The 27488-nt window shown below is 37.5% G+C and overlaps 3 protein-coding genes and 1 pseudogene across 3 annotated transcripts; 3 read left to right on the forward strand and 1 right to left on the reverse strand.

The window, feature by feature from the left end:
- Nucleotides 1-6176: 6176 nt before the first annotated feature.
- LOC132183810 (mechanosensitive ion channel protein 10) lies at nt 6177-17423 on the forward strand. Its single transcript, XM_059597244.2, has 6 exons — nt 6177-6288; nt 6427-8037; nt 8131-8251; nt 8833-9126; nt 9227-9429; nt 16437-17423. Exons 2-6 carry the CDS (start codon nt 6584-6586, stop codon nt 16702-16704), a joined length of 2340 nt encoding a protein of 779 aa, XP_059453227.1. The 5' UTR covers nt 6177-6288; nt 6427-6583; the 3' UTR covers nt 16705-17423.
- A 2933-nt stretch (nt 17424-20356) lies between these two features.
- LOC132184858 (uncharacterized) lies at nt 20357-20951 on the forward strand. Its single transcript, XM_059598638.2, has one exon. It carries the CDS (start codon nt 20425-20427, stop codon nt 20800-20802), a length of 378 nt encoding a protein of 125 aa, XP_059454621.1. The 5' UTR covers nt 20357-20424; the 3' UTR covers nt 20803-20951.
- Nucleotides 20952-21427: 476 nt separating this feature from the next.
- On the reverse strand, nt 21428-25653 carry ACL5 (S-adenosyl-L-methionine-dependent methyltransferases superfamily protein). The gene is made up of 10 exons (XM_059598545.2): nt 25414-25653; nt 25150-25216; nt 24310-24404; nt 23648-23750; nt 22791-22879; nt 22530-22686; nt 22382-22457; nt 22221-22279; nt 21975-22111; nt 21428-21860 (listed from the first exon to the last, which is right to left on the reverse strand). The coding sequence occupies exons 1-10, from the start codon at nt 25566-25568 to the stop codon at nt 21782-21784; spliced, it is 1017 nt and encodes a 338-aa protein (XP_059454528.1). The 5' UTR covers nt 25569-25653; the 3' UTR covers nt 21428-21781.
- A 757-nt stretch (nt 25654-26410) lies between these two features.
- The window catches only part of LOC148584656 (18S ribosomal RNA), a 1687-nt pseudogene continuing 609 nt past the window's right edge, over nt 26411-27488 (forward strand).

Consider the following 27488-nt stretch of genomic DNA (forward strand, 5'->3'; position numbering starts at 1 on the left):
AATCCATATAAGTCGTTTTTAAGCTTGCCTACATATTACGGGTGCGCTTGAGAAACATAACCAACCATGTGGATATCTTTGTTAATTTCACCATATAAAAAAGCATTTTTTACATCAAGTTGCCATAGCTTCCAATCATGATATACTACCAAGGAAATGACTACTCTAATTGAAGTCATCTTTGCAACCGGACTAAATCTCAACATAATCCTTCCTATACTTTTGAGAGAATCCACGAGCAACCAACCTTGCCTTTTATCTATCAACACTGCCATTTGCCTTACCTTTGATTTTGTAAACCCCTTTGCAACTGATAGGCTTCACTTCGTTAAGTTTTGCCTTGATTTTTTATGAGAGCATTCATCTCATCATTCATAGCATCATCCCACTCCTTAACATCTATATCTATGTACGCTACCGCCCATAACACTAGCAGCCTACTTGATCGAATCTGACCTCAGGTGGCCCACACTACTAATGATTTACGTCATATTGTGATCCGCCAATCAAACATGGCTGCGCCAGTAACGAAACAACCACTGAATCTAAGAATGAAGTTTATATAGTAAGCTCATGATCATTATACCGCACGTACCGGGATACCATGTCATACCTTGCATCTTTATTAATCAGTTATTAAGGCATTTACGAAGTTGCATGAAAAGTAGTTATGCTCATATATACCGTGCTCAGTTAGTTGACATATCGTACGTTTTTAAGGAAAGCAGTCGTAAATATTTACTAAACTCGTACGCTCGCTCAAATCCTCCGACATCCTAAGTTTCTGTTATAACAAACTTGGTTTATCATTATTCGCAGTACTAAATAATCTATTTGAACAAGTAGAGCCCTAATCGAGGACAACTAGCTAGAAGGTCACAAAACCCTAATTTTACTCATTCTTGACATTGATCGAATGTTTGGTCAGAGAGCATGGAACGTTAGGTTAGAATGCCAAGGTTCATGCAAGGCTCTTATTTTCAAATCAACACGTAGCAAATCTCATCCTAGGCCTTTAGTGGGTTCCTACAAATATACTAGGGCACATCATCATGCATGCTCAGGAAATCATGGAGTGGCCTAAAGCATTTAAAAACCCTTTTGCTTTTTAAAGAAAAATTATAACACAAGCTTAATCATGGTACTGTAAAACTGGCAAAAAGTATGAAAACAACTTACTAGCAGCATGAAAACCAACTTAGTATAGAGGGCTTACCTCAAGGAGGGCAAGGCAAGGCTTAAATCGTCTTCTCTCGACTTTAGGATTCCTCTTTCTAGGTTTAGGGTTAGTGGAAATGTGGAAGTGAGGAAAATTGGCGGAAGGTTAGGGTATTTATAAGGGAAGGGGTGGTGCATACTAGACAAAGAGGAGAATGAGTTAAAATTGCTTTTCAGATTGTCATCGAATGTTTAGTACTATGCTCAAACGTTTAGTGTATTATTGCACACTAATTCTAGGGTTTCAGATCGAACGTTCGGTGTAGTCTTTGGTCGAATGTTCGCATTAAGGTTAACATCAAACATTCGATGGTCCCCTACTGAACATCCAATTAGAGGCAAAAATAAGATTTTTTGTTGTTTTCCTTAATTCAAAAAGGGTTTTTAAAACAATTGCAAATAATTGTTGTTTTATAGAGTGTTTACCAAAAATATTTGTTTTTCCTTAATGACCATGATTGGGTTTTTAAAGTTTTTGTGGCATCACACTTATGTTGTTATTTTAGGTGTCAATCTTGGTTTAAGCATGGGTTAATGTTTCATTCTTGTTGGATGTATTTTCTTTTTCATGGAGATGTTATTTTGGGCCAAGAGTATGTTAGGGATCTTGTTGTGGCCTTAAGACTAGCTTCGAAGTGATAAAAGGGTTGTTTGGTTTCAAATGAATTTTCTGCCTAGCAGAAAATGTTCGCTTCCTTCTAGCCAAACATTTGGCTTTGAGCCCGAACATTCGGGCTATCTTGACAAAACGTTCGGTGGTCAAGAAAAAACTTTGTTTTGGACATGTTTAGGCCTATGACTCGTTTTAGCTTAGATTTAGAACAAATGATAGGTCTTTTCACATATTTGAAGAGTGAAACATTTGGACGAATATTTGGAGGAATAATACGTCCCGAGTGAATACAAACTCACTTGGATACTTGTTGCTATTTTCCTGTATTGCACGACTACTTTATTTGTACCAAACATGTATCTTTACAACACTCATGAAATAAAATTTTGATCTATTTTGTGAAAACGTGTGTTGCTTAAGCAAGATAATGAACATTGTGAGATTTGTAAGAACATTCATATAAAAGACAAATAAGACTAATTGCATCGTATCACATGGTATACCAGTACTTACGGGATAACGGCCATGAGATTACTATATATATTAACTCTAATCTCAAATGTGTTTATGTTATATGTGCCTTAAATCCAATAGTTGTTTCGTAACCGGTGTAGCCATGTTTGATTGGCGAGTCACTATATGACGTACATCATTAGTAGTGTGGGCCACCTAAGGTCAGACTCGGTGAGGCTGCTAGTATTATGGACAGTATTGTACAAAGGCCGGGGCATCGACATTGTATTACAAGTCACTTGGGACAGTGCTAACCCTGCTAAGAATGGGTAATATTTAGGTAGACCATACAGTTTGAAATATGACATGACTTTCATATTATAACATATATATTATATCTATATTGCATCCATAATAAACTGTTATCTTATAATGCTACATGTGATTTATAAATAATTGAGTTTATCATTTAATGACACGTACGTCATGTGCATTTTTACTCACTAAGTCTTCGGACTTACCCTTGTTTTCTTTCCCCTCCATTATGTATATTTGCATTGTTTAGCTAGTTTAGCTAAAGATGGACCCAGGGAAACATCTGGTTATTATGAAGGACTTGATTTGGATCATTTTTGAGGACCTAGACCCTATTTAGCTCAAGTCCATGTGGGATGCTAATAGATCTATTCATTAGGAGTTGCTCGAGATTATCTTTATGCTTTATTTGGTAAGTGTAGGCCTTAATTTCATTTAGAATAGTTAGGAAAGATCTATATTATATTTGATGACTGGTCTCTGACCGATACACTTAGTGACTTATTTATGTTCTGATGTTTTCAGTATCACTTTGATTGTTATAATTGTGGTTTTAAATTATTACTATCTTTGTCCCTTAGTCAAAGTCTTCCGATATAGTCTCTCTTTGGACACAATGAGATCCCTGAGTTTTTTTTAAAAGGAATAAGGTTGGGAAGTGAACCATGGAGTCAATTATTAGTTAATTGATTCAACTAGGGCGTTACACTCACGGTGTGCATGTGTAGATTGCGCCACATACCATCAGAGATGAGGGTGAGGATGCCCCACTGCCCTTCACCCTACTAGCGGAGGGTACACACAACCAATGGGCATTGGTGAGTCACAATCCACGTCCTTTGCCAGATGGCAGTGGGGTAATGGACCGACCCTAACCTCTCCTCCATTGGTGATTGGGTTCCGACCCACCCACACCATTTTAGTCAATGGGTGGGTCACCCCACTCACCTACACCCAATGGTGACGTATGTGGGTGGGTAGTGAGTCTAGTGACTCACACCCTCCACCGGTGGACGGAGTGGGATGATTGGCAACCCCCATCCATGGAGGGTGTGGGTCATAACCTATCTATGTCCCCTTCATTAGTAAGATGGTGAGTGGGTCACCCCGCCCATTCAAGCTACTAGTATGGGTGGGCCGTTGGGGCTTTTGCTAAATAACTTAATTAACTACATGATAATGATAACCTGTATACTATGTGTATTATTACTCACTAAGTCTAGAATTCCATTTATATGGGACATTGAAATAACCTTCCAAAATTGAAAATTATCATTATTTATCCTAGTGCGTATACCATCAATTCCTCGGTTATGAGAAAAATTTAAAATTTCCTGATTAATTTTACCTTATTATGCTGTTATACAGTCTTGTGTTCTTCCCAACCTTTTCCTATACATGAGCCGATGCTCTTTCTGATTTGTATAACAGCATAATAAGGTACTGTGATCTCCAAAAAGCACAAAAAAATGGATTCTTGCACCTCATTATTCACGAGAAATTAAGACGATGGACATCAAAGTCTTCTTCTTTCCTCCGACAATTAATATTGTTAATGCTTCTAGCCCTCTACTGCCAATTACTCTATTAATTCCACCAACATTCTGACTTAGTGGCCATTGTTGACGAAAGCCAAGATCAATGGAAGGTACATCCACCCACATCAGCCATCAGGTCAGTCGACTCTTCAATGAGTACTTCCACAAACACACACACAACACATGTGATGGAGCAGATTGAATTGCAAGAAAATCTAGGCTTCCAGCGCATAAAAGAGATAGAAAGATGAGGGATGGCACATGGCTTCCAGCGCATAAAAGAGTCTTGTATAAATTGTTTAGTTTTGGTTTTTTAAAGCTACATTTACCGACTGATGAGAGAATGAGAGCATTCCCACAGCTGCCTTTTCTTCCATGTTTTATGTGAATTAAGACTGAAGAGTAGCAGCTCAAGATCAGGTGCATAAACCTATAAAATTAGCTTTTGAATCATATGAACATGCTATATTATGATTTTTTTTTATAAAAAAAAGACTCACTAAATATATTAATCTCCCAACAACCGGAGATAAAATAAAGAATCAACTTTTGGCATTTTTTATCTGGCTTCTCTGCAACTGGCATGACTTGGAAACGCTACAACGGGAACGTGTCAGCAAAGCACGGCAGTGATGGTCATCACGACCAGTCCTCCTTTGTCTTTTTGGCTTTTTTCCCTTGGAGACTGGAGTAGGTGAATATTTCGTGTAAGAAAAGCAAAGCATCCATCCTCATGATCCGCTATTCACATCACATGGCCATCCCATTTGCATCCATCCATTCAAATGATCCATCCACACCACAATGACTTTCAACTTTCAAATCCCGTGAGCAAAATTTCAGTTCTACCTCCTTAACGTTTACTTATGTAGCATGTTCTACTTTTTTCAGACATGTTTGCCTGTACAATATAGTTATCTCAAGCATAAAAACAAAATTTACAAACAATTTTTAACTACCCCATGAGCCATGGGGTCACTTTCTGGGTCCGCGTTAATTAATTTCTTATTCATGTTGACTCAATTCATATTAATATTATACTTGTTTAGTTATTTTCCTAGAATCATGTGTTTAAATCTATCAATTTTCCTACTTATCTTCCGACTTCCTCGGCATGTGGACTCTCCTGAGTCCTATCTCTCTCAAATCTCAACAATTTTCTACCTTTCACACTGTTTATTCGTAGCAGACCATCATAATCCATTTATTTAGCAATAATGGTTAGGGTTAAATACTAAATTAGTCCCTAGGGTTTTATTACTTTATTTTTTCTTCTCTAGGGTTTCATTTTTATCATAAGAGGTTCATGTGGTTTTCATAATAGACCAAGTTAGTCCTCCATCAGTTGACCGTTGGTTGACTTAACGGAATTCCACATGAACCAACCAAATGTTGATACGTGACACTTGCTTAATTTTTTTTTAAAATTAAAAAAAAAAAGTATTTTCGAAAAAAAAAAAAGAAAAAAAATTGGTGGTGGCTAGATCCAAGGGGGTGGCCCTTGATGCCCAAGGAGGTGGCCAAAGCACTGGCCGGGGGTGGCCGAAACCACCCCCAATGGTGGTTGGGGGTGGCCATCCGGCCAGCCATGGCCAAAGGGGGTGGCTCGATTATTTTTTTTTTTTGGAAAATATATTTTTTTAAAAAAAAAATTTCTAAAAAAAATTTTAAGTAGGTGTTACGTGTCAACATTTGATTGGTCCACGTGAAATTTTGTTAAGTCAATTAATGGTCAACTGACTGAGGACTAACTTGGTCTATTATCAAAATCACATGGAGTTCATGTGATAAAAATGAAATCCTAAGAAAAAAAAAATAAAGTAATGAAATCCTAGGGAGTAATTTAGTATTTAATCCTAAGGGTTACCCAAAACCAAACCTAACGTTCTAATATATGAACATTATTAAACAATCAATTACAATTACAAAAAAAAAAAAAAAAATTATTAAACAATCTCTGCCTCATGTTGGATTTTTGTGAACCTCGTTATTGCATCAACATCACTACCTTCTCCCACAAAAGAACAAATACCTGCCACCCCCACCATTAAGGTTTTCTTTTTGGCCTATTTTCCCGTGCTGGGCAACCCTGAATGGCACTTACCCAAAAAGGGTTTCTTTCACATATCTTGTGAGACAAGAAATTTTCCGGTAAAGTCAGTTACCCATATACATATGTTTGTTTTTAAAGTTTTTGTTCACAGTATTTTGGCGCGAAATTAAGTTTAGTTTTGATACTGAGGATTTGGTAATCTTTTTCTCTCTTTTTTGTTTTGTTTTTCTGGGCAGGCATTTATTGAAGGTGAAACTGCGAAAGGAGATCGCAGGAATGAATATTCAAGAAGTTTTAATTCACTCAACAACCGAAAAGTGCGTATATTTAAGTTTGATTCTGATACGGTGACTCACTAGCTTGGTGCGTTTGATGCGCCGGGGCTTTTGACCGATGGATGCTAAGCAGACAGCTCTAAGAGGCGGCGAAGTGAGCATGGTGGAAAACAAGGCCCCAAACGATGGCCAAGTGGTTCTTGAAATCCCAGAGATCAAAGACGCAAAGGGGTCTTCTCCCAAAGCCTCTGAATCCTGGAAGCAAAGCCGGGTGGAGTCGCCTCTCAAACCGTCCACTGAGTCGACTACTGACTTCTCAAAATCGGTCCCAGTTAGCTGCCCGTCGCCGGAGATCTCGAGGTTCAGTCCCAGCCCCAATAAGCCTCCTAAAGTTCCGACCACCAATGAGAACCTTACACGAAGACGGTCTCTGGCAAGGTCAGTGTATTCCAAACCGAAATCAAGATTTGGGGAACAACCTTATGCTACTTACGGAAATATGTTTGATGAGAATGGTTCGGCTTTGCAAGAACAAACTGGCGCCGGCTCGCCTTATAGGAATTCTTTTAATGTGGCGTCGCCTAATAACAAAATGTCAAGGAGCACTACTAGAACGGCGTCGATTACTCCGAAGACGCCGTTGATGGCGTCTCCGGGGCACGATGAGGATGAAGAGATTTACAAGAAGGTGAAATTGAATAAAGAGAAGCATAGGAAAGTGAAGACTAAGGCTTTGGTTGAGCTAATTGCGTTTGTGTGCATTTTGGGGTGCTTAGTGGCTAGCTTAACTGCCGAGAGATTGAAGACTGTCGCGGTGTGGAGTTTGGAGTTTTGGAAATGGTGGGTGCTTGTGATGGTGATCTTTTCGGGAATGTTGGTTACCAATTGGTTTATGCATGTGATTGTGTTCTTGATTGAAAGGAACTTTTTGCTAAGGAAGAAGGTGCTGTATTTTGTTCATGGGTTGAAGAAGAGTGTTCAGGTCTTTATTTGGTTGAGTTTGGTTCTTCTTACATGGGAATTGCTTTTCAATCGCGGGATTAAGCGATCCAAGACTGCCACCAAGGTTCTGAGTTATATTACCTGGACTCTTGTTTCACTTTTAGTTGGAGCATTTTTGTGGTTATTGAAGACTTTGTTGCTAAAGATATTGGCATCGAATTTCCATGTGAACACCTTCTTTGATAGAATTCAGGAATCAATCTTCCATCAGTATGTACTTCAGACCCTTTCGGGGCCTCCCCTTATAGAGGAGGCTGAGAGGGTTGGGAGAACAGCGAGCACTGGACAGTTGAGCTTCAGGAATACAAAGAAGAGTAAAGGAAAGAAGGAGAAAGAGGTAATCGATATGGGGAAACTTCATAAGATGAAACAAGAAAAGGTTTCTGCTTGGACCATGAAGATGTTGGTTGATGCAGTGATGAGTTCAGGGCTATCCACAATCTCGAATGCACTAGATGAGAGCGTGGATGACGAAGGTGGTGAGCAGACAGATAAGGAGATTACCAATGAGATGGAAGCAACTGCCGCTGCCTATCACATTTTCAGGAATGTCGCTCAGCCTGGTTGCAAGTGAGAAAATCTACATTTAAGAGAAGTTTCCTGATGTCCTAGTCCTTTCCTCTCTATATTGGTCTTTTATCGAAATATTATATTTATGAGTAGGTACATTGATGAAGACGACCTTATGAGATTCATGATTAAGGAAGAAGTGGATCTTGTGTTTCCACTGTTGGAAGGAGGAGAGACAGGAAGGATTGACAGAAAAGATCTTACAGACTGGGTGGTAAGACAATTTCCTTTTGTACTTTTAAAGTTTCAGTTCGGTTTGCAGTTTCTTTTGTTGTCTTTTGAATCTCTGTGCTCATATCATGCTTGTAGTCCCCGAATACTCTTTCTTGGTCACTAGGATATGCAACACGGAAACTGCAAAAGTTTTTCACCTTGTATACTTTGAGAAAGCATATAAGAAGCATATTGTAACTAGGGAAGTCAAAAGAGAGGTTGATAACCTATGCTTGTGTTCCAAATTTACTTTCTGTTTTCTTAATCTTTTAGGTGACAATACAGAGATAACAAAAATTTTGAAGTTTCTGATGTGTCTAGTTGATTATTCTGTTTGCTCAAATCTTTCATGTAACTGCAAGACATTGGAAACACCATTTCATAATTATGCATCGGTTTTCAGTTGTCGCAACATGGTGTTTCTCAAGGTTAACCTGTATGGGTTTCTACCAAAGAAATACAGTAAAAAGAGTTGACGAACTTAGGAGGTGTTCAACGTAGAGAGCCATGTTACTAAATGTAACAGCGACGGAAAACTTTGGCAGTGGGAAAACTTTTTCATTCATATCTGTGATTGTGCAGGTGAAGGTTTACAAAGGCCGCAAAGCACTAGCACATGCTTTAAATGACACCAAGACTGCTGTCAAGCAGTTAAACAAACTCGTGACAGTGATCCTGATTGTTGTGACCATTCTTGTGTGGCTTCTTTTGATGGAAATTGCAACAACAAAAGTTCTTGTCTTTCTCTCGTCACAGCTTGTTGTGGCGGCTTTTATGTTTGGAAATACCTGCAAGACTATATTTGAAGCTATTATATTTGTCTTTGTAATGCATCCATTTGATGTTGGCGATCGATGTGTCATTGATGGTGTTACGGTAACCTACAAAGAACCTTTTTTTCTTCTTTCTCCTTTCAATGTATTTCATCGTGAGGCGAATACTTCATTAACTCTGTTTGATATCTGGTCCTTGACAGATGATGGTTGAAGAGATGAACATTTTAACAACAGTCTTCCTTAAGCTCGATTTTGAAAAGGTATATTATCCAAATTCAGTTTTGGCCACGAAACCCATCAGCAATTACTACAGAAGCCCTAATATGGGCGATTCTGTTGAATTCTCGATTGATTTTATGACACCAGCAGAGAGGATTGGGATGCTGAAAGATAAAATTAAGAAGTAAGTTAACTAAACCCTTGCTCTTCCTTTAATTATAAATAATGATGCAATTATGTGAGACTATTATGATAATTTGAAACTAATGTCTTTGTGCTTATTGGCTTTTAAAAGTAAAATTGGGGGAAATAGATAAATTGGGCATAATCTAGTGCAATTATGTTCTTTTAAAGCAAGTTGTCTGAGCATCAAAAAGGTGTTGCAGATTTATTCCTACTAGAAGTAACTTCAACTTAGATGTACACTCCCCCTCAAAGGGTGAGTAACAACCCCTCTTCTAAGCATGTTCATATTCCCTCTAGGAACATCTTGTGAAACATCTAGCTTGTCCAGCCTAGACTCAACATCTTTCATCATTATGACAAGCTTATCTAGATTAGTCCTAGGAGGGGGACTCTCTCTTTTAGGTTGGCTAGAAATAAATTGGTAACAATGAGGTTGAAAGTTATTCATTTTACCACAGTGATAACATTTAGGGACAAACCTTTGCGGGGGTTGTCTCCTATGAGGGTTGATACCCTCAACCTTAGACTTTAAGGCAACCCTAACACTATTCCCTTTGTCTACCACCTAAGACATCCTTCACCTTATCCACATCCTTAGGACTAAGATCATCAAACACAAACAGGAAGCACAAAATTGATCTTCCCTTGGTGGATAGGTGTGGCTTTGGAAGAAGATGCATTCTTATCAAAACCAAGGCCACACTCATCACCGAGAGGGAGAGGCTTCTAGAATGGCATTTGTGTGAGAGACAAGAGTGAGTTAGGTTGGATATGCCTCTTTGGTTTACCGACCCCCTAAACCCAACTCCCAACCTGTCTGTTTCAGAAATCCCTTTTCCCTACCAACCAATTGATTGGGAGAAGAGGAAAGCCAGCCAAACCTTGTCAGTACAAGTCAGAAGTGTTGGGTGGATTGGTTTGGACTGACCCAATGACAGCCCTGGTGGTGACTAGGACATATGGCTTATCAAAGTCCAAAGAGGAATAATTTACATAATAAGATGAAAGAAGAGGAAGAGGGAAAACCACAAGAGGTTGCCATTGAAGAGACTTCATTTAATTATGGAGTATGTACCATTAATGATTTGGAGGAAGACGAATAAGATGCTTCTTTCCTTTCTTGTTAGGCGCATTCTAACTACTATTGTTTTTCAAAAGCTGGTCCGATGTGGAAATCAAACTTAGAAACCTATTGTTGATGGTGAAAGCTGCATGAATGTTGTGCCAGCGTGTAGGATTTATCACCTTAAGCTTCCAATTGAACCACTCCCTCAACCATACAATACAAAGTAACATGGATTGATAACACCTTTATTCCGGTAACTCAACTTGTCTTGTTTCTTTTTCTTGTTGTACTTATAGTGATTCTATATTATGTGAAGTGACTCTCATGAAAGTCGCACATATCCTTCTTGGTCGACCTTGGCTTTGTCTTAAGGCCTATATCTAATGCTGAAATCAAGAAACAGGGTAAATTACACTTTGTACCCCTCCCTAAACTACAACTCCATCTGCACTCACACCTCTAAACTTGGTCTCACTGTAACTTGACCATTTTGTTCCAAGTTGCATCCTAGGTAGATTAGGTTGTTAAATGTAGATGGAAAACATGTCACGTGTGTGGGGCAAGATGCAGTGAATCAAACTTTAGAAATGTGAGTGCAAATGGGGTGGTAGTTTGAGGGGAGGGGTACAAAGTGTAATTTACCCTACAAAATATTTTGTATTGTGTATAAGAGTCTACGCCACGTGAGACCTATGTGTGATGGATTCTGTCAACTTTAATGACCCAATTTGACCTGCAGTGCAACTCGGAACAATATTGTATTTCATAGGAGGGAGTTGTAGTGAGTCAAATTTTGGAGGTATGAGTACAATGAGGTGATAGTTTGAGGGGCAAAGTGTAATTTACCCAAAGAAATATGAGGAGTCATGCCACAAAAGGTATTGTTAAAAATGAGAAAAAGTCTTCTGACCTACTTTCAAAGAAGCAGTTTGAAATCAAAAGCAAGGAATCTAATGTTATTTATGCCATTGTGACCATAGAAGTGAAGAAATCTACATATGGTTTTGAATCTAGTATGCCTTTATAAATGCAGAAAATTGTTGTCTAAATTTTGTGATATAGCGCCAGAAGAGTTGCCTAATGAACTCCCTCCTATATGTAGTTCCAGCATGCAATTGATCTTGTACTGGGGTCCCAATTGTCTAGTCTTCCAACATATCGCATGAACCCAAGTGAGCATGCTGAGTTGAAAAGACAGGTGGATGAGCTGCTGTCCAGGGGTTTTATTTGCAATAGTTTTAAGTCCATATGGTTTCCCTGCTTTGCTTGCACCGAAGAAAGATAGTACCTGGTGTATGTGTGCCAATAGTTGTGCTATCAACAAAATTACCATAAAGTACCGGTTTCCTATCCCACGGCCGGATGATATGTTAGACATGATGACTGGTTCTATTATCTTTTTGAAGATAGATTTGAAGAGTGGATATGATCAAATACGCATAAGACTTGGAGATGAGTGGAAGACTGCTTTCAAGGCAAAAGATGGTTTTTCCAATGCACCTAGCACATATATGCTTTTTATTACCTAGGTATTTCAGCCTTTCATTTGTCACTTTTTAGTTTTTTATTTTGATGATATCTTAATCTATAGTAAGACCAATGAGGATCATCTCTTTCATCTCCAACAAGTCATGAGAGTTCTTTACAAAAATATGAAGTGTTCCTTCATGAGTCATAATCTGGTGTTTTTAGGCTTTTTTATTTCTTCCAAAGGTGTGGAAGTTGATCCAGATAAAGTCAAAGTTATTCGAGAATGGCCAATTCCCTCTCCTTTGAATGAAATTTGTAGCTTTCATGATTTGGCCACATTCTATAGGCGTTTTATTCTAAATTTGAGCACTATCGTTGTGCCTATCACCAATTGCATGAAGAGGGGACAATTTATTTGGACCATGGCAGCATCACGAGCTTATGAAGAGATAAAGAAAATAATGACTGAACCTCTAGTATTGAGGTGGCTTGTTGACGCATCACATGTTGGAATTGGAGGTGTTTGGTCAAGAAGGCCACCCCATTGGTTATTTCAACTAGAATTTAAATAAAGCCAAACAAAAGTACTCCACCTATGCAAAGAATTCTATGGTGTGGTTCAAGCACTTCATTATTAACTTCTTTATCTCATTCCAAGGAGTTTCTGTTGTACTCTGACCATGAGTACACTTTTGTTATCAACATAAGGTTGGTGTTGAGAACAAGCCAGCTGATGCGTTGAGTCAAGTGGTATTTATCTTTTCCTTGATGTCTATTCAAGTTGTGTGCTTTGATTCGCTTAAGAGAGACTACCCATCTTACAAGGATTTTACCATTATATATTTTGATTAATGGCTGGACACAGTATGCTGCATATTCTGATTATTCCTTTCATGAGGGCTATCTCTTCACGTGAACTCGGCTTTGGGAAATACTTTCTAAAGGAGCAGGTCATTTTGGGAGATATAAGACCATCACAATGTTTGGGGATCGTTATTATTTGTAAAACTAGATGTGGCAAGAGTTGTCTCCCTGTGTTGTACTTAGATATCAAAGGGTAGGAAAAAAAAATACGGGTTTATACATGCCATTACCAATTGCCCATAAACCATGTCAAGATCTAAGTGTGGACTTTGTCCTATGATTGCCAAGAACCCTTTTGTGTCATGATTCTATTTTTGTGGTGGTGGATCGATATTTAAAGATGGCTCACTTTATTCCTTGTTTGAAGATGTCTGATGCTGTCCATATTGCTTAATGTTTCTTTGAAGAAGTTATTTGACTTCATGGGCTGCCTAAAACCATCATCTCGGATTGTGATGTGAAGTTTATGAGTTACTTTCTGAGGATTTTATGGAAATTTCTAAATACAAGGCTGGAGTTTTCTTCTTTTCATCCCCAAACTAATGAGTGAACAGAAGTTGTTAATTGAAGTTTGGGTGATCTCCTTTGATGACTTGTTGGAGATTGATAGAATATAGGAGTTTTCCATTTTGGATTTGATTTAATTTCCTTATTGAACTCTTTACAATAATTGTGTGTTGTAATCAAATCCTAAAGATTTGATTATCTATCTTCTATTCTCTTCACCTACCACAGTTCCCTTATAAATAGAGACTTTTGTATTATAAACATATCAAATTGAGTAAGAGAAAAATGTAGCCCTTGGGAGTGGTAGCTGTAGGCCTCTAAGGTTGAACCACTTCAAATCTCTTGTCTCTCTTTCCTTCTGCTATCTTCCCCAACATTCTCATTAATATTACATTTTATTACAAAACTTTACATGGTATCAGAGTCTGATTTTGAGTTCGAACCTTGTTTCCGTCATTCGAATCTATTTCTATTAAATATTCTACATGTTAGGCTTACTTATTAAAGAGGATTTTGAGCCTACACGTGAGGAGTGTTAGAATATTAATTAAAGGATTACATTCACCCATTCTTATTAGCCTAAGCTTTTGGAGATAAATGACCTGTCTTTTGGCCCAAAGTTGACCCATTCTCGGCTTTGTTTTCAGCCTATAGTTTGCCCATAGTCGGCCCAGTTTCTACCATTGTCCGATCGTCACCTCCAGCCACTGACTATCATCCACCTCTTGGTCTTACACCCAGAATTGGCTTTGCGTTGCACTTAATTCAAGCCCCGTCCATGCTCACATCCGAGCTTTTGTTCCTGCTGCACAGAATTCTCATAAGCTTCATCAACAGATAAGAAGGCTGACCTCACGTTCAAACATTGGTCCTTGTTGCACTAGATCCCTTTCAGAATAAATAAATTAAATTATTTCCTTTCCAAACTCAAGTTTCCACCTTGAATTTTAGGTGGGGGTGTTAGAATATAGAAATTTTCCATATTGGGTTTGGTTCAATTTTCCTTTTGAACTATTTACCAAATTACCATAGTTGTGTATAGTAATCAAATCTCTGGGAGTTGATTACCTTTCTTGTATTCTCTCTACCTACCACAATTTCCCTGTAACTAGGGAATTTTTTATTGTAAGCATATTAAGTTGAATAAAAGCAAAATGTAGCGCTTGGTGAAATTCCAGTGGTGGATGTAGGCCTCTAAGGCTGAACAACTCCAAATCTCTTATCTCCCTTTCCTTTTGGTATCTTTTGCAATACTCTCTTTAATTTTATATTTTATTACAAAACTTTGTAGAGACCATGTTGATTGGCATCAAATACTTCCTATGGTTGAATTTTGGTCTACAGGTTGTAGCCCCTTCGAGAGTGTAATGGGGTTTACTTCCTAGGAAGCCAATTGATTTGGTTCCTTTACTTATTCAAGCGCACCCTAGTGTAGAAGTTGATGCTTTTGCAAAACATATGTGTGAGATACATGATGATGTGCAATATAAGATTGCAATCAGCATCGAGAGCTACACAGCACATTTTGGTTTGGAGAACGTTTATTGAATTCAAGGAATCAAATATGGTGATGGGTCGAACTAAGAATGAAAGATATCCGAAAGGCGTGTATAAGAAGTTTCATTCAAAGTGTGCTGGCTCTTACTTCCATTTGAAGAGGATTAGTTCTTGACGTGCCGGAACATATGGGTATAAGTAATCTCTTCAATATTGAAGATCTCACTTTATGCCGAGGGCATGATGAGGATGAACCTAATGATGCTATTGTTGTTAAACTCCCTCCAGCACCCTGTGTGGAGGGAGAGATTGAAGATGTTATTGATCATCAACTCGTCTCTACTAATGGAAGCGGGGGCCATCAAAGGTATCTCATCAAATGAAATGGGTGTCTACTTTTGTATTGTACTTGGATCACTGATACTAAGTTCCAACGCCTCAACCCGATTTCATGCCCTTAACTCGTCAAGGTCTGAGTTGTCTCAAACCGGGGAGAGATGATGGAGACAAATGGAAGCACCCTTATAAAGTTTATAAAAGGCATAGAAAAGATGCTTCCAAGGCCCAACTTTAATTTAGCATATGCTAAATGATGTGGAGCCTACTTGGGAGCTTGTATAATTTAGTTTCAAAGTCTAGTTAGGTTTTATTTTTGTATTAGGCTTCACTAGTTATTTGGTTTAGGCTTAGTAGTTGAAGCCAAGGAGTCCAAGTCCATTAGGGTTAGGCATTAGATGCCTATAATTAAAGATGTAAGGATTTTCTTCGATGATCATGATTGAAGAATAAAAATTCCATTAACTATTGCCTTGTGGATTGTGTGATGCAACCTTATCCGAGGTGTGATGTCACGAAATCCTAGGTGTGATGCTTAGGTTTGTCTTTCTCATTTATGTTTTCCTTTGAAATTTCCAACAATTTTCTAGGAAATCTTTGAAATTTAGACCAATGCTTTCTTTAAAACCCTAATTTTTTAAAATCCTAAACCCCCCAAATTTTTATGACAGGTTCAAATGGAAAATATGTGTCATGGACTCATGGGTACTCACGAGGTGCACGACACAGTTTTGTTGTGCATCAAATTTTGGTATCAGAGTTTTTGTTCTACATCAATTTAGGTATCATAGTTTCAGTTCTATATCAGTTTCATAATCCAGTACGTCAAATTTCCATCTCCTAGGAGAAATCACAGTGAAAAATCAATTCTTTATAGTTCTGATTTTGATTTGCATAGTCTCTTTCTACTCTACCATTATCTGAGATTTAACAACACTCTAATGGAGGAGCCTGATGATCCAGAGTTTGTTTATCATCTCCCTTAGAAAATGGGGACTTGTGATTCCTTTGTGATGCCTGACTCAAGTGTAAACCTATAGTCAGGAAAAAAATAAACTGTAAAGAATTGATAGAGGTTTCAAACTAAACAGGCATCACAAAGGAATCAGTTTTTCTAATATAACCTGAGTTGATTGGTAGAGAGAGTGATATAACAACACCCAATCTTTATTTAAGAGCCTGAATTCATCTTGATACTACTAAGTTCTTCCATAAATATGTATCTTTTGCCTTAACCTTTTTCCTGTTTGCTTTTGTTTGGTCAGGTTTTTGGAGAAAAATCCACAACACTGGCATGCTAACCACAATTTGGCGGTGAAGGAGATCGAAAATGTAAATAAGATAAAGATGGGCCTCTTTGTCTTCCACACAATAAACTTTCAAGACGTGGGAGAGAAGACCAGGCGAAGAACAGAATTAGTTATGGAGATAAAAAGGATTTTTGAGGAGCTTAATATCAAATACAATCTCCTGCCCCAAGCAGTTCATCTTGCCAATCCTGGGTCTGAAACAACAAATGCAACCAACAGATGATTTTTGCTCATCAATTCAGATGGCTTTTATAATCTCCAAGTACGTTCCTTTTCTTCCTCTTCTGAGGAGATTAATTTGTATAATTGATATCACATTTCAGTTGGCCATGCAGCCAATGTTATATATGTTAGAGTGGATCTGCAATTTAGATTTGGGTTGGATATGTGGGACTTGAGTTACTAGTTTTCTAGTGGCATTCCATTACCACTGCATGTTATACCAAATGCATGAATTTGTGTATGTCAACTGCGTTTATGAGCTTCTCTTGACTATCAAATCAACTGAGATAAGCAGAAGTCCACGGCCGTACTAATCCGCATTGTTTAAAGCCCTTGCTCACTATGGATCTTCAATTAAATGTGAAATTTCAGATAATTTTATTTAAGGATATGGGGGACCTCCTCAAAGATGGGTGTAATTGAACAGTTTAGAGTTATGAGCTTCTCTTGACTATCAAATCAACTGAGATAAGCAGAAGTCCGTGCCGTACTAATCCGCATTGTTTAAAGCCCTTGCTCACTATGGATCTTCAATTAAATGTGAAATTTCAGATAATTTTATTTAAGGAATATGGGGGACCTCCTCAAAGATGGGTGCAATTGAACAGTTTAGAGTTAAAATTATTGAAACAGAAGTCTTTAATATTTGTTTAGCTTGAAGGCAATGCAGCTAGAAAGTTGACTGGACAGGATTTGTGTTTTTGCGTGTGTGTGTGTGTTGGGAATATGTTATCTTAAATTTGAGTTGTAGTAATGTGTTGAGTTTCCAGGGTTTGGGTCCTTAGGGAGCTTCGTACTCTCAAAAAGGCATTGAATCAGTAATGAAGCTCAGCAGACTGGACATCCTGACAAGGCTGATTTGTTTAGGGAAAAAAACATATATAATTCTTTTTTCTGTGTTATTTTGTATTTTCTTATTTCCTAGGTGTTAGAGCTGTAGTGTAGATAATTTAATTTCCTAGATGATTTTGAACTACGAAAGACTTATGGCGTGGATTGTGTGGAAGTGATAGAACTGATTTAAAGAGAGCGAAATATGTATGAGGGTATTTCCATTCAACCGTATTGATACATATAAGGTCTCATTTGGCATGCAGAATGAGTATTCTGTTAGGACAAGAAATAGTTATTACTGAGAATGGAGGATAGTAGAATTGAATAGCTATTTGTATTCTTTAGTTTGTTAATAATATATATGCTTTAGTTTAAGGGTTAAATACCTCAAACTCCTCTAAAGTTTACCAACTTTATTTTTTTCTCCCTGGGGTTTCATTTTTATCACAGGACCCCCTTGGGGTTTTGATAAAGGACCAATATAGTTCATCCGTTAGTTGACCGTTAAGACTGACACGTGGACCAATCAGATGTTGACATGTGGCACCTATTTAATTTTTTTTTTAATTTAAAAAAAAAAAAAAGAAAAGAAAAGGAAAAGACTGGGGGTGGCCGAGCCACCCCCTTGGCCATTTGGGGGTGACCGAGGAGCCCAAGGCCACCCCCAGTTTTTTCCTTTTCTTTTTTTAAAAAAAAATTATACTTTCTTTTTTTTAATTTAAAAAAAAATTAAATAGATGCCACGTGTCAACATCTGATTGGTCCACGTGTCAGTCTTAACGGTCAACTAACGGATGGACTAAATTGGTCCTTTATTAAAACCCCAGGAGAAAAAAAATAAAGTTAGCAAACCCTAAGGGGGTATGAGGTATTTAACCCTTAGTTTAAATTGAACCAAAATTACAAAAATATAAACATTATCTCTTTCTTTCTTTCTTTCTTTCTTTTTTTTTTTTTTTTTTTTTTTTTTTTTTTTTTTTTAAGAAAAAAGCCTTAAACCTAGGAATTTAGTGGGTGACTGACCACCCCATTATAGTAGTTGAGAGTGGTGCGACCATCCCCAAAGTGCCTTGAGGAGGACCCCTGAGGTGCTCTGGAGTGGCCATGACTACTCTTGATAGGCTCTGAAGGTGGTTTTGGCTACCCCAAATGCACCATGGGTGGTCGCACCACCTCAAGGTTCTGCTGTGGCTAACCGACCACCCAGCCACCCATAGAAATCAACATTTTCATTTTTTTTGTCTTTTTCTTTTTCTTTTTTAGTTTGAGAGAAAAAAAAAAACATTTGTAATTTTTTTTTGAAAAAAAATTATGTATTCCTCTGTAAATAACTATTCTTCTCATTTTTTAGAAGAATATATATTTCTCTTTGTAAATGAATAGTTATCCTCATGGAATATCTATTCTTAGGAATAGGTTATTGATGTAGCTATTATTTTATTCATTTGTAGCTATTCCCATTTATACATGATGTAGAAATATGTAATAGGATATATGGAAGGAAAGAAAAGGGTTACATTTTAAAAAAAAATTTAATTGAATAAGGAAAAAGGGTTAGTGAGGGATAATTTTCACTCTTATCCGTAAGGAAAAGTTAGTGGACAATCCTAAAAATGAAAATGGAGTGAGCTCTCCAACAACAGACTTAAAACAAAAAATAACAGTGCGAAAATATAAACAAATGGTAGAAAATGGATCAAACAAGTGATTCGATCCTCTCAAATGACTGCACGAGGCGATTTCAGAAGTAAAATTAGCACAGATTAAAGCAAGCATATCCAAACTCTCACTAGGAACCAGCAACAATCTCTAAAAAGAGGCTGAAGCCGAATATGCAGTACAGATCAGGGAGACAAGAACCCATAAAACCAACAAGCAGCAAATAGCAAGAGAAGCTGCAAAGGAATTAAAATAAGTGATATTTATAGGAGAATTAAAAGTTGTGAACAAGAAAACTCTAGACTAAATAAGGAAGAAATAGACCTACAAAGAAATATAATAAAGGCCTAAAATAAAGAATATTGATAATATTCTAAAATAGTGAATATTAAACTATTTAAAACATTTAGATGAGATGATACGTGAATCACATCAAATCTTTTAGTGGAGACATGTCTCGCACACTTTCACCCACTTTCATGTTTCATGGTCTTATCCCAATAATCCCATCTTTCTAGATTGACAACTATCATGAAGATTCACCTTATAACTTTTTTTTGTTTTTTTTTTTTTTACTCGATCGCTAATTGGGTTTTAAAAACTAAGATATCATTTGAATTCTTTTTTATTTTATTTTATTTAAACTCAAAGAGCACTAGAATTAAACGTTAAGGTATTAATTTTTGGGGAAAATTGACTTAGAGGTATCTCAGGTATCATTTCTTTTTTTTTTTAATCAAATCACTTCTTAAAGTAAACTCTCTAAGATTTTAATTTATTTGATAACAAATCTTAAAGAGTAGATCAATAAACTTTAAATTTTAGGGAGAAATTAATATGATATGCATGGTTTGACAACTCAATTGCAACTACTTGTAATAAATTACAAAGTGCCTTAAATATTTGTTTTAGTAAAAACAAATCGCATCAGTTGATGAGAATTCCACCTCCTAATCACTTCATTTGACATGTAAATAGCCAACCATTATCTCCAAGCCCTAACCCTAAATCTAATTCTATTGGATCAAGCTAGGAGGATAACCTTATCCTCCAAACCCATGTGGAGAATCTGCCATGTAGGACAACCTCCAAGCGACACGTAACCCACAAATCTCTAATTTCCACCTTCCATCCTCGTCCCTTCATTTGTCTATCTAAACCAACACAGTCCATCGCACACCAAGCAAACACTACACGAAAAAGGAAACAAAAAAGTTGCACTCAGAAAATGGCTGCTTCCGTTTCAATGGCTTTGCCGATAACTTCTGCCGCCCGGAGCAAGCTAAACCGGCCGAGCTCCGAGTCCTTCTTTAAGCCATTACCAATAATGCCATCAAAGAAGCGTATGTTTGTGAAGCCAGAGTCCTCCAAAGGCAAGCTTGGGGTGCAGGCATCTCTTAAGGAAAAGGCGGTTACAGGCCTAACGGCCATCGCTCTGACAGCCGCAATGGTGATACCAGAGGTGGCGGAGGCAGCGGGGCCAGCAGGCTTCTCCCCATCTCTCAAGAACTTCTTGCTCAGCATCGTTTCCGGCGGAGTGGTGATCTCGGCGATTGTTGGAGCTGTTATTGGCGTTTCCAACTTCGATCCCGTTAAGCGGAGCTGAGTAGAAGCTTTGATTTGTTTGCTACTCGATCTTCACTTTGTTGTTTTTGGTTTATGGGGTTTGTGTTAGTATTATGCAGCTCTTCTTCTTCCTATTAATATTATTGCCATGAAACTTTTAAATTTGGAAATTTAATGTCTTTCACTTAATTGGGCCATTGGCACATAGCATACATATATACTTAGTTCAAACACATACGTCTCTGCTGGAACGGAGGAATTTCATTCGCACAATGAAAACTAGGAACCAGTGGCAATTTGTGTTCGTGTGCCGGTTTCGAGTTGAATTATAATCTGACTCATTTAATTAAACAGGTTAAACCTTTTAATTTTAATCCTCTAATTTTATACCGGATGGTGTCGGGTTCGTGGGTCATTTCAAAAATTATCAACCATTATGTCATATGTCGGATTCGAGCTGTGTTGAGGCATAAGTATAAGATTATATAAATCAATCATAACCCGATTCATTTAATTAAACGGGTTACACTCTTTAACTCTAATCCTTTAATTTTGTGTTAAGTTTATGTCGGGTTCGCGGATTGTGTCAAAAATTGCCAACAATAAAAACCAAGAACATCTTGAAAAAAAAAAAAAAAAAAAAAAAAAAAAAAAAAAGAGAAAGAGAAGAGAAAACTACTTCCATTATAAAAATCTGAATGGAGGAATGCCTCATATTCCTGATAAAACAAAAAAAAATGTTGGGGCATTTACAATTTTTACTATAACTTCTTACAAACTCACTTAACATAACAATTTACATGTTATGAAAATAAGTATTATCTAATCTGTCATTGTGATAGTTCACATTTGTCGGATAGTGTGATAAGTGTCTTGTAGATTCACACGTCATGAATTTGTAAGAAACATATAATAAAATCCATAAGTCCTTAACATCCATTGTTGAAAACCAATGCGTCAATGATTTTCCTTTGCACAGCAATAACCCCCCTAAAAAAGAAAAAAAGAAGCTTGTGACTTTAATGGCGGTAAGCCACCCCATGTCCATGAATGAATCTTGCACTTTCTTCAGTGTAGATATGCATTTCGTTCAACAACCTAAAATCAATATATGAAATATTTAATTGAAATAGAAGGTGAATAAATAGAAACATAAATTAAAAAAAATATATATATATATATTTAATTAATATTTTAACACACAAAACTTACGATAACGAAACCGTCTTATTCATGGTGGCAGAGGAGAGGAAGGAAGCACCATTCAAATAGAGTAATTCGCCATCTATTCTTGCATCAATCCTTTTGTCCATATCCTCAGCATTAATAGAAAAGGGTTGGTCTGAGGCCTGCATTGAAACACATATATTTAATTAAGTAAACAACCAAGCAAATTAATCCATTAATTTCTACACAATTATACAAACAAAACAAGCGCGCGTGCGTCTCTTAACATACCATAACCCATCCCCATGTATCTGCAAAAGATGGCACGTGAGCTGTGTACACCATCACATCTGCAAACATGCAGAGGAGATCGATCGATATATTTTATTAAACCTTTCACCAAGTAAAGGACTGTTTGGGGTTGAATGAGAGAGTCTAGCTAGAGTACTTACACTTGAAGACCTGCTTGATTGTGTTGTATATGGAGGTGAAAACCTCCTTGTGGGTGAAAATGCCTGCTGGTCCAGCCTATAAACACATGATGTTTTTCAGATTCTGGTAATTTTTTTGTCGGGGGCAAGCAAAAAGAACATGGCCTACCTGGGTGACGAAGATGCCATTGTCATTGAGCTTGGGTTTGAGAATTTTCTCGTAGAAAGAGTTTGTGTAGAGTTGATAACAAGGCCCTCCTTCAACTGGGTCTGCTAAATCTCCAACTATGATATCGAATTTCTCATTCCTCTTCTCTAATTCAGCCCTTTAATATATATTTGTTCAAATATTACAGTCAGCTTTATGTCATATAATTAATGTCGTGTGATTCGACCATATGGGAAGTTGAACAAGGAGCAAACAACTTACTTGGCATCATTAATAACAAGATTAAGCTTCTTGTGGCAAAAGGTCTCCTGGTTTACTGTCAAATATCTACGACAGAAATTGACCACCTCCTGCAACAATTTGTTATTTCTATTAAAAAATTAAAATAATCACAAAAGAAATGGTTGGTTGCAGAGGTGTCACCCTAATTGATCCGTATAATTATCATTTAAACAAGGTTGTCTCATTACAAGTAGCGACCAAAATGCAGTAGATTATAAAATGAAGTAGGTTTTTTTTTTTTTTTTTTTTCAACAAACCTTCAAATATAGGCAACTTAACTTTCCTTAAATAATTGTGTTTACTATTTAATTATTTAAACAACCGCCACCCCTCTCCCTTGGTTGGCCAAATCAGTTAAACGACACCCTACCAGATATGGTTTTATATATAATAAATTGCCGGTTTCAGTTTTAATTAAGAGAAAGATACGTACGTTACACTAACTAATTTATATATTAGATTTTGTTGATACAGCACCGCCTGGCCTCTTCCCGCAGCCCAAAACAAAAAGGATTTTGATGATCCATGTGGCCGGATATTCCTTAATTATTTATTTTTCGTTAAACAAAATGGGAAAATGCCAATTTCCCAGTGAATCTGATTCCAAGCCGGCGGCCTGGCAGAACTACAATACAAACTGAAATCACACTGGCGTGCTTGAACAGTAAGCACGCCAGTGTTAAAATATTATTATTATTTTTTAACTGTTTAAATATTATTTTAACACCGGCGTGCTTACTGTCCAAGCACGCCGGTGTACTAAAAATCACTACTCCAAACTACTTGATCTGTTTTTTTTTTTTTTTTTTTTTTTGGGGACCAATCTGAATTATTACCTGGTCAATATCGCACATAACTACTTTCTCCATTGATTTGTGCTTGAGTGCTTCCCTGGCAGCGGATCCCTCGCCACCACCCATTATAAACACAGTTCTGGGGCTGCACATAATTAATAATTAAAAAGTTGAAATTTTAGGCCATATAATCCGACACAAAGTCCGACAGCACAAGAAATAAAATAAAATAAAAGCCATTTTGTCAAAGTCCCATGCATTAACAAAAAAAAAAAAAAAGAAGTGTCTTAGCTTTGATGAACCGGAGCCTCTATCAATGGTGAATGACTAATTAACAAATCATATAGTTTATGAACCCATGTATTTTTTTTCGCAATCATCATGAGCGCATTCTTTTCGGTTGTAAATATCATTTATAGCTGCTTCTCAAAACGACAACTATAGAACCAAATCCTTTTGTTTAGTTTAAATTCTTTGCACTGTTATAACTATATATAATAGGATGTTTGTTGAATCCCCACCTCGTCCTTTTATAATTTTATTATTATCTTGCTCAGAAATAAGAGAGGACTATTTTAAGTATTAAATAGTTTTATTAGGGTGTTTATTGAATCCCTCTGTAAGAGGACTCTTTAAATATTAAACAATAAATAAAGTGCAGTATATATACAATAATGGGATTAGCCATATGGGATTAGACTCACTCTGGGTGACATAAGAGAGCAGGATGAATCAAGCATTCATGGTAAATAAACTCGTCCACCTCGGCACTCTGCATCTTCCCATCAATCACCAAAACCTGTATCCAATCAACCCCCAAAAAAGATGATGATATATAGTACTACACTACTGGACCAGCATCAGAGAGGATCAAATCTCAATCTCAAATAAATGCAGATTAAAGTTACCGAAATCCACTTGCCACTCTCAAATGACAGCTCTTTTGAAAATTTTAGGCCAACAACCATATAAATAAAATATATAACCTGTTCTTCCTATCACCTCATTATAACTTATAACCTCCATTAACATTTGGATTAAAATGGAAAAGAAATGCGCATTTGTGTCACACTTTGAAGATTTTTTTTTTCTTTTTCCTTTTTTACTTTAAGTTTTCAAATGCTCTATGTTATTAAAAGATAAAAACAACTAAAAAAATATCTAAAGAGACAGCCGACTAACCCTATTCCATATTTAGGGCGGTGCACACAACCACCCCTTTAATTTTTTCAATTATTTTTACTTTTACTAAGTTCCAAGGATAATTTAAATAATTCAAATTAAAAAGCATGTTCGCATGTGACATTTTTTGTCCTTTTTAATGTCATATATATGCTAACGGAGGTATAATTTGTAATGGGTCTACTAATTAAATGGAGTCAAATGTCACATTTTAAACTTAAATGATGGAAATAACAAAGGTTGGTAGTTTAGAGCTAGGTGATAATTGAGATTATTTTACAAATAAGTTTTTCTTTATTAATGTAAAAAATGAAAACGAGACTCCCTTGACGTAAAAACTTATAAAATGGAACCGCAAATACCTTCCCAAAACGCTTGGTATCTAAGAGAGCTATGTCTTGATACTCGCTTGTCCCTTTATGGAGTACCCTGCAAACACGACAGAGAAATTAACATCGTTAAAGAACAATTATTGAGAAAGAATAATGTTATGTAAATTAATCAGGTTATGAAAATATTGATGAATCTCGATCTAGCATGGCCTCGGGAATTCTTTTGTCGAGGGCTTGAGAATAACATTCATAGTTGGAGAGATGTGTTGATGGACGGAAGATTTTGTGACGAACCTATTCAAAGCAAACGACCATTTGAGATCATCATCAATCAGTTCTTCATACCAACTACAGTTGTGAAGATTGTCGAGCTGGTTGTCTTCTTCACAGTTCTTTGAGAACCCATTGGCATACCCATTGGCGTGGAAGAACTCAACAGCCTCACCCATCTTTGTAAGACGAAAGGAAAACCCAAAACATACGAACACACAAACACACAAACAAAACACAGACACCTTGAGAGACAGAGAGAGAGAGAGAGACAACCGAACAAGAGTGGACAGTAGGAAGAGAGTCACAAACGGGGGGGTTTTATAGCAGTACTATAGGCAGCCAATAATTCTGTCGCCTTCGATCACTGTGTTGTTGGTTATACGTGCTGTTATTAAATGTATGTTATAGTTTAATTAACGATCAATATTGAATCTTAAAGTTGACTTACTTTTACAAGCTTTTAATAAGAGAGATTTTGAAAAATTCAATTTTGACCGTTGATTAAACTACAGCATACATACTGTTATTTTAATAACAGCTAGCCGAATCCTATATTATATTGATATATATATAAGGGCCATGTGATACATCACCTTGTTGTATCTCCCATCCTTTCTCATTTTTCAAAAAGGCTACGTGACGTAAACCCTCATAATATTTGGTTCATGAAACGTGGTTTCTTTTATTTGGAAGACCATGACACATAAGTTTTAAGTAAGAGATAATACAGACCAACTTTCGTCATTAAAGAACACTGACCACACTCCATTGTGAAATTAATCAAGAAATTAAATTGAGTACTCTAGAATTAAGAGATAATAAATTAAAGTGAAATTAAATTCGATGAGCCCTAGAAGAGCCCACCGAGATGCTCTAAGTGCTTATTTGAAATCTCATTGCGAACTCCAGGCGAATCTGAAGCGCATGGATACAAGTTATGCCTTGGAATGAAAGACAATTCCAAATCCGCTTTGTTTACGAACAAGGAAGCTATAAGTAATGCAACTATGAATCTCATGAAGAGTTCGATCCTGGCTTAGGATGAACGGTGGCGGCATGCTTAACACATGCAAGTCGGACGGGAAGCGGTATTTCCAGTGGCGGACGGGTGAGTAACGCGTAAGAACTTGCCCTTGGGAGGGGAACAACAACTAGAAACGGCTACTAATACCCCATAGGCTGAGGAGCAAAAGAAGGAATCTGCCTGAGGAGAGGCTTGCGTCTGATTAGCTAGTTGGTGAGGTAATAGCTTACCAAGGCGATGATTAGTAGTTGGTCCGAGAGGATGATCAGCCACACTGGGACTGAGACACGGCCCAAACTCCTACGGGAGGCAGCAGCGGCGAATTTTTCGCAATGGGTGAAAGCCTGATGGAGCAATGCTGCGAGGAGGTAGAAGGCCTACGAGTCGTGAGCTTCTTTTCTCGGAGAAGAAGTAATGACGGTATATGGGGAATAAGCATCGGCTGACTCTGTGCCAGCAACCACAGTAATACAGAGACTGCAAGCGTTATCTGGAATGATTGGGCGTAAAGTGTCTGTAGGTGGCTTTTTAAGTCCATTGTCAAATCCCAAGGCTCAACCCTGGACAGGCGGTGGAAACTACCAAGCTGGAGTACGGTATGGGCAGAGGGAATTTTCTGTGGAGCGATGACATGCGTAGAGATCGAAAAGAATACCAATGGCGAAAGCACTCTGTTGGGCCGACACTAACACTAAGAGACGAAAGCTAGGGGCGTAAAGTGTCTGTAGGTGGCTTTTTAAGTCCACCATCAAATCCCAAGGCTCAACCCTGGACAGGTGGTGGAAACTACCAAGCTGGAGTACGGTATGGGCAGAGGGAATTTCCGGTGGAGCGATGAAATTGGTAGAGATCGGAAAGAATACCAACGGCGAAAGCACTCTGTTGGGCCGACACTGACACTAAGAGACGAAAGCTAGGGGAGTGAATAGGATTAGATACCCCAGTAGTCCTAGCCATAAACGATGAATACTAGGTGTTGTGCGTATCGACCCGTGCAGTGCTGTAGGTAACGCGTTAAGTATCCCACTTGAGGAGTACGTTTACAAGAATGAAACTCAAAGGAATTGACGGG

This window comes from Corylus avellana, chromosome 7 (assembly GCF_965113065.1).
Source record: "Corylus avellana chromosome 7, dhCorAvel1.hap1.2, whole genome shotgun sequence".
NCBI classification, from domain to species: domain Eukaryota; kingdom Viridiplantae; phylum Streptophyta; class Magnoliopsida; order Fagales; family Betulaceae; genus Corylus; species Corylus avellana.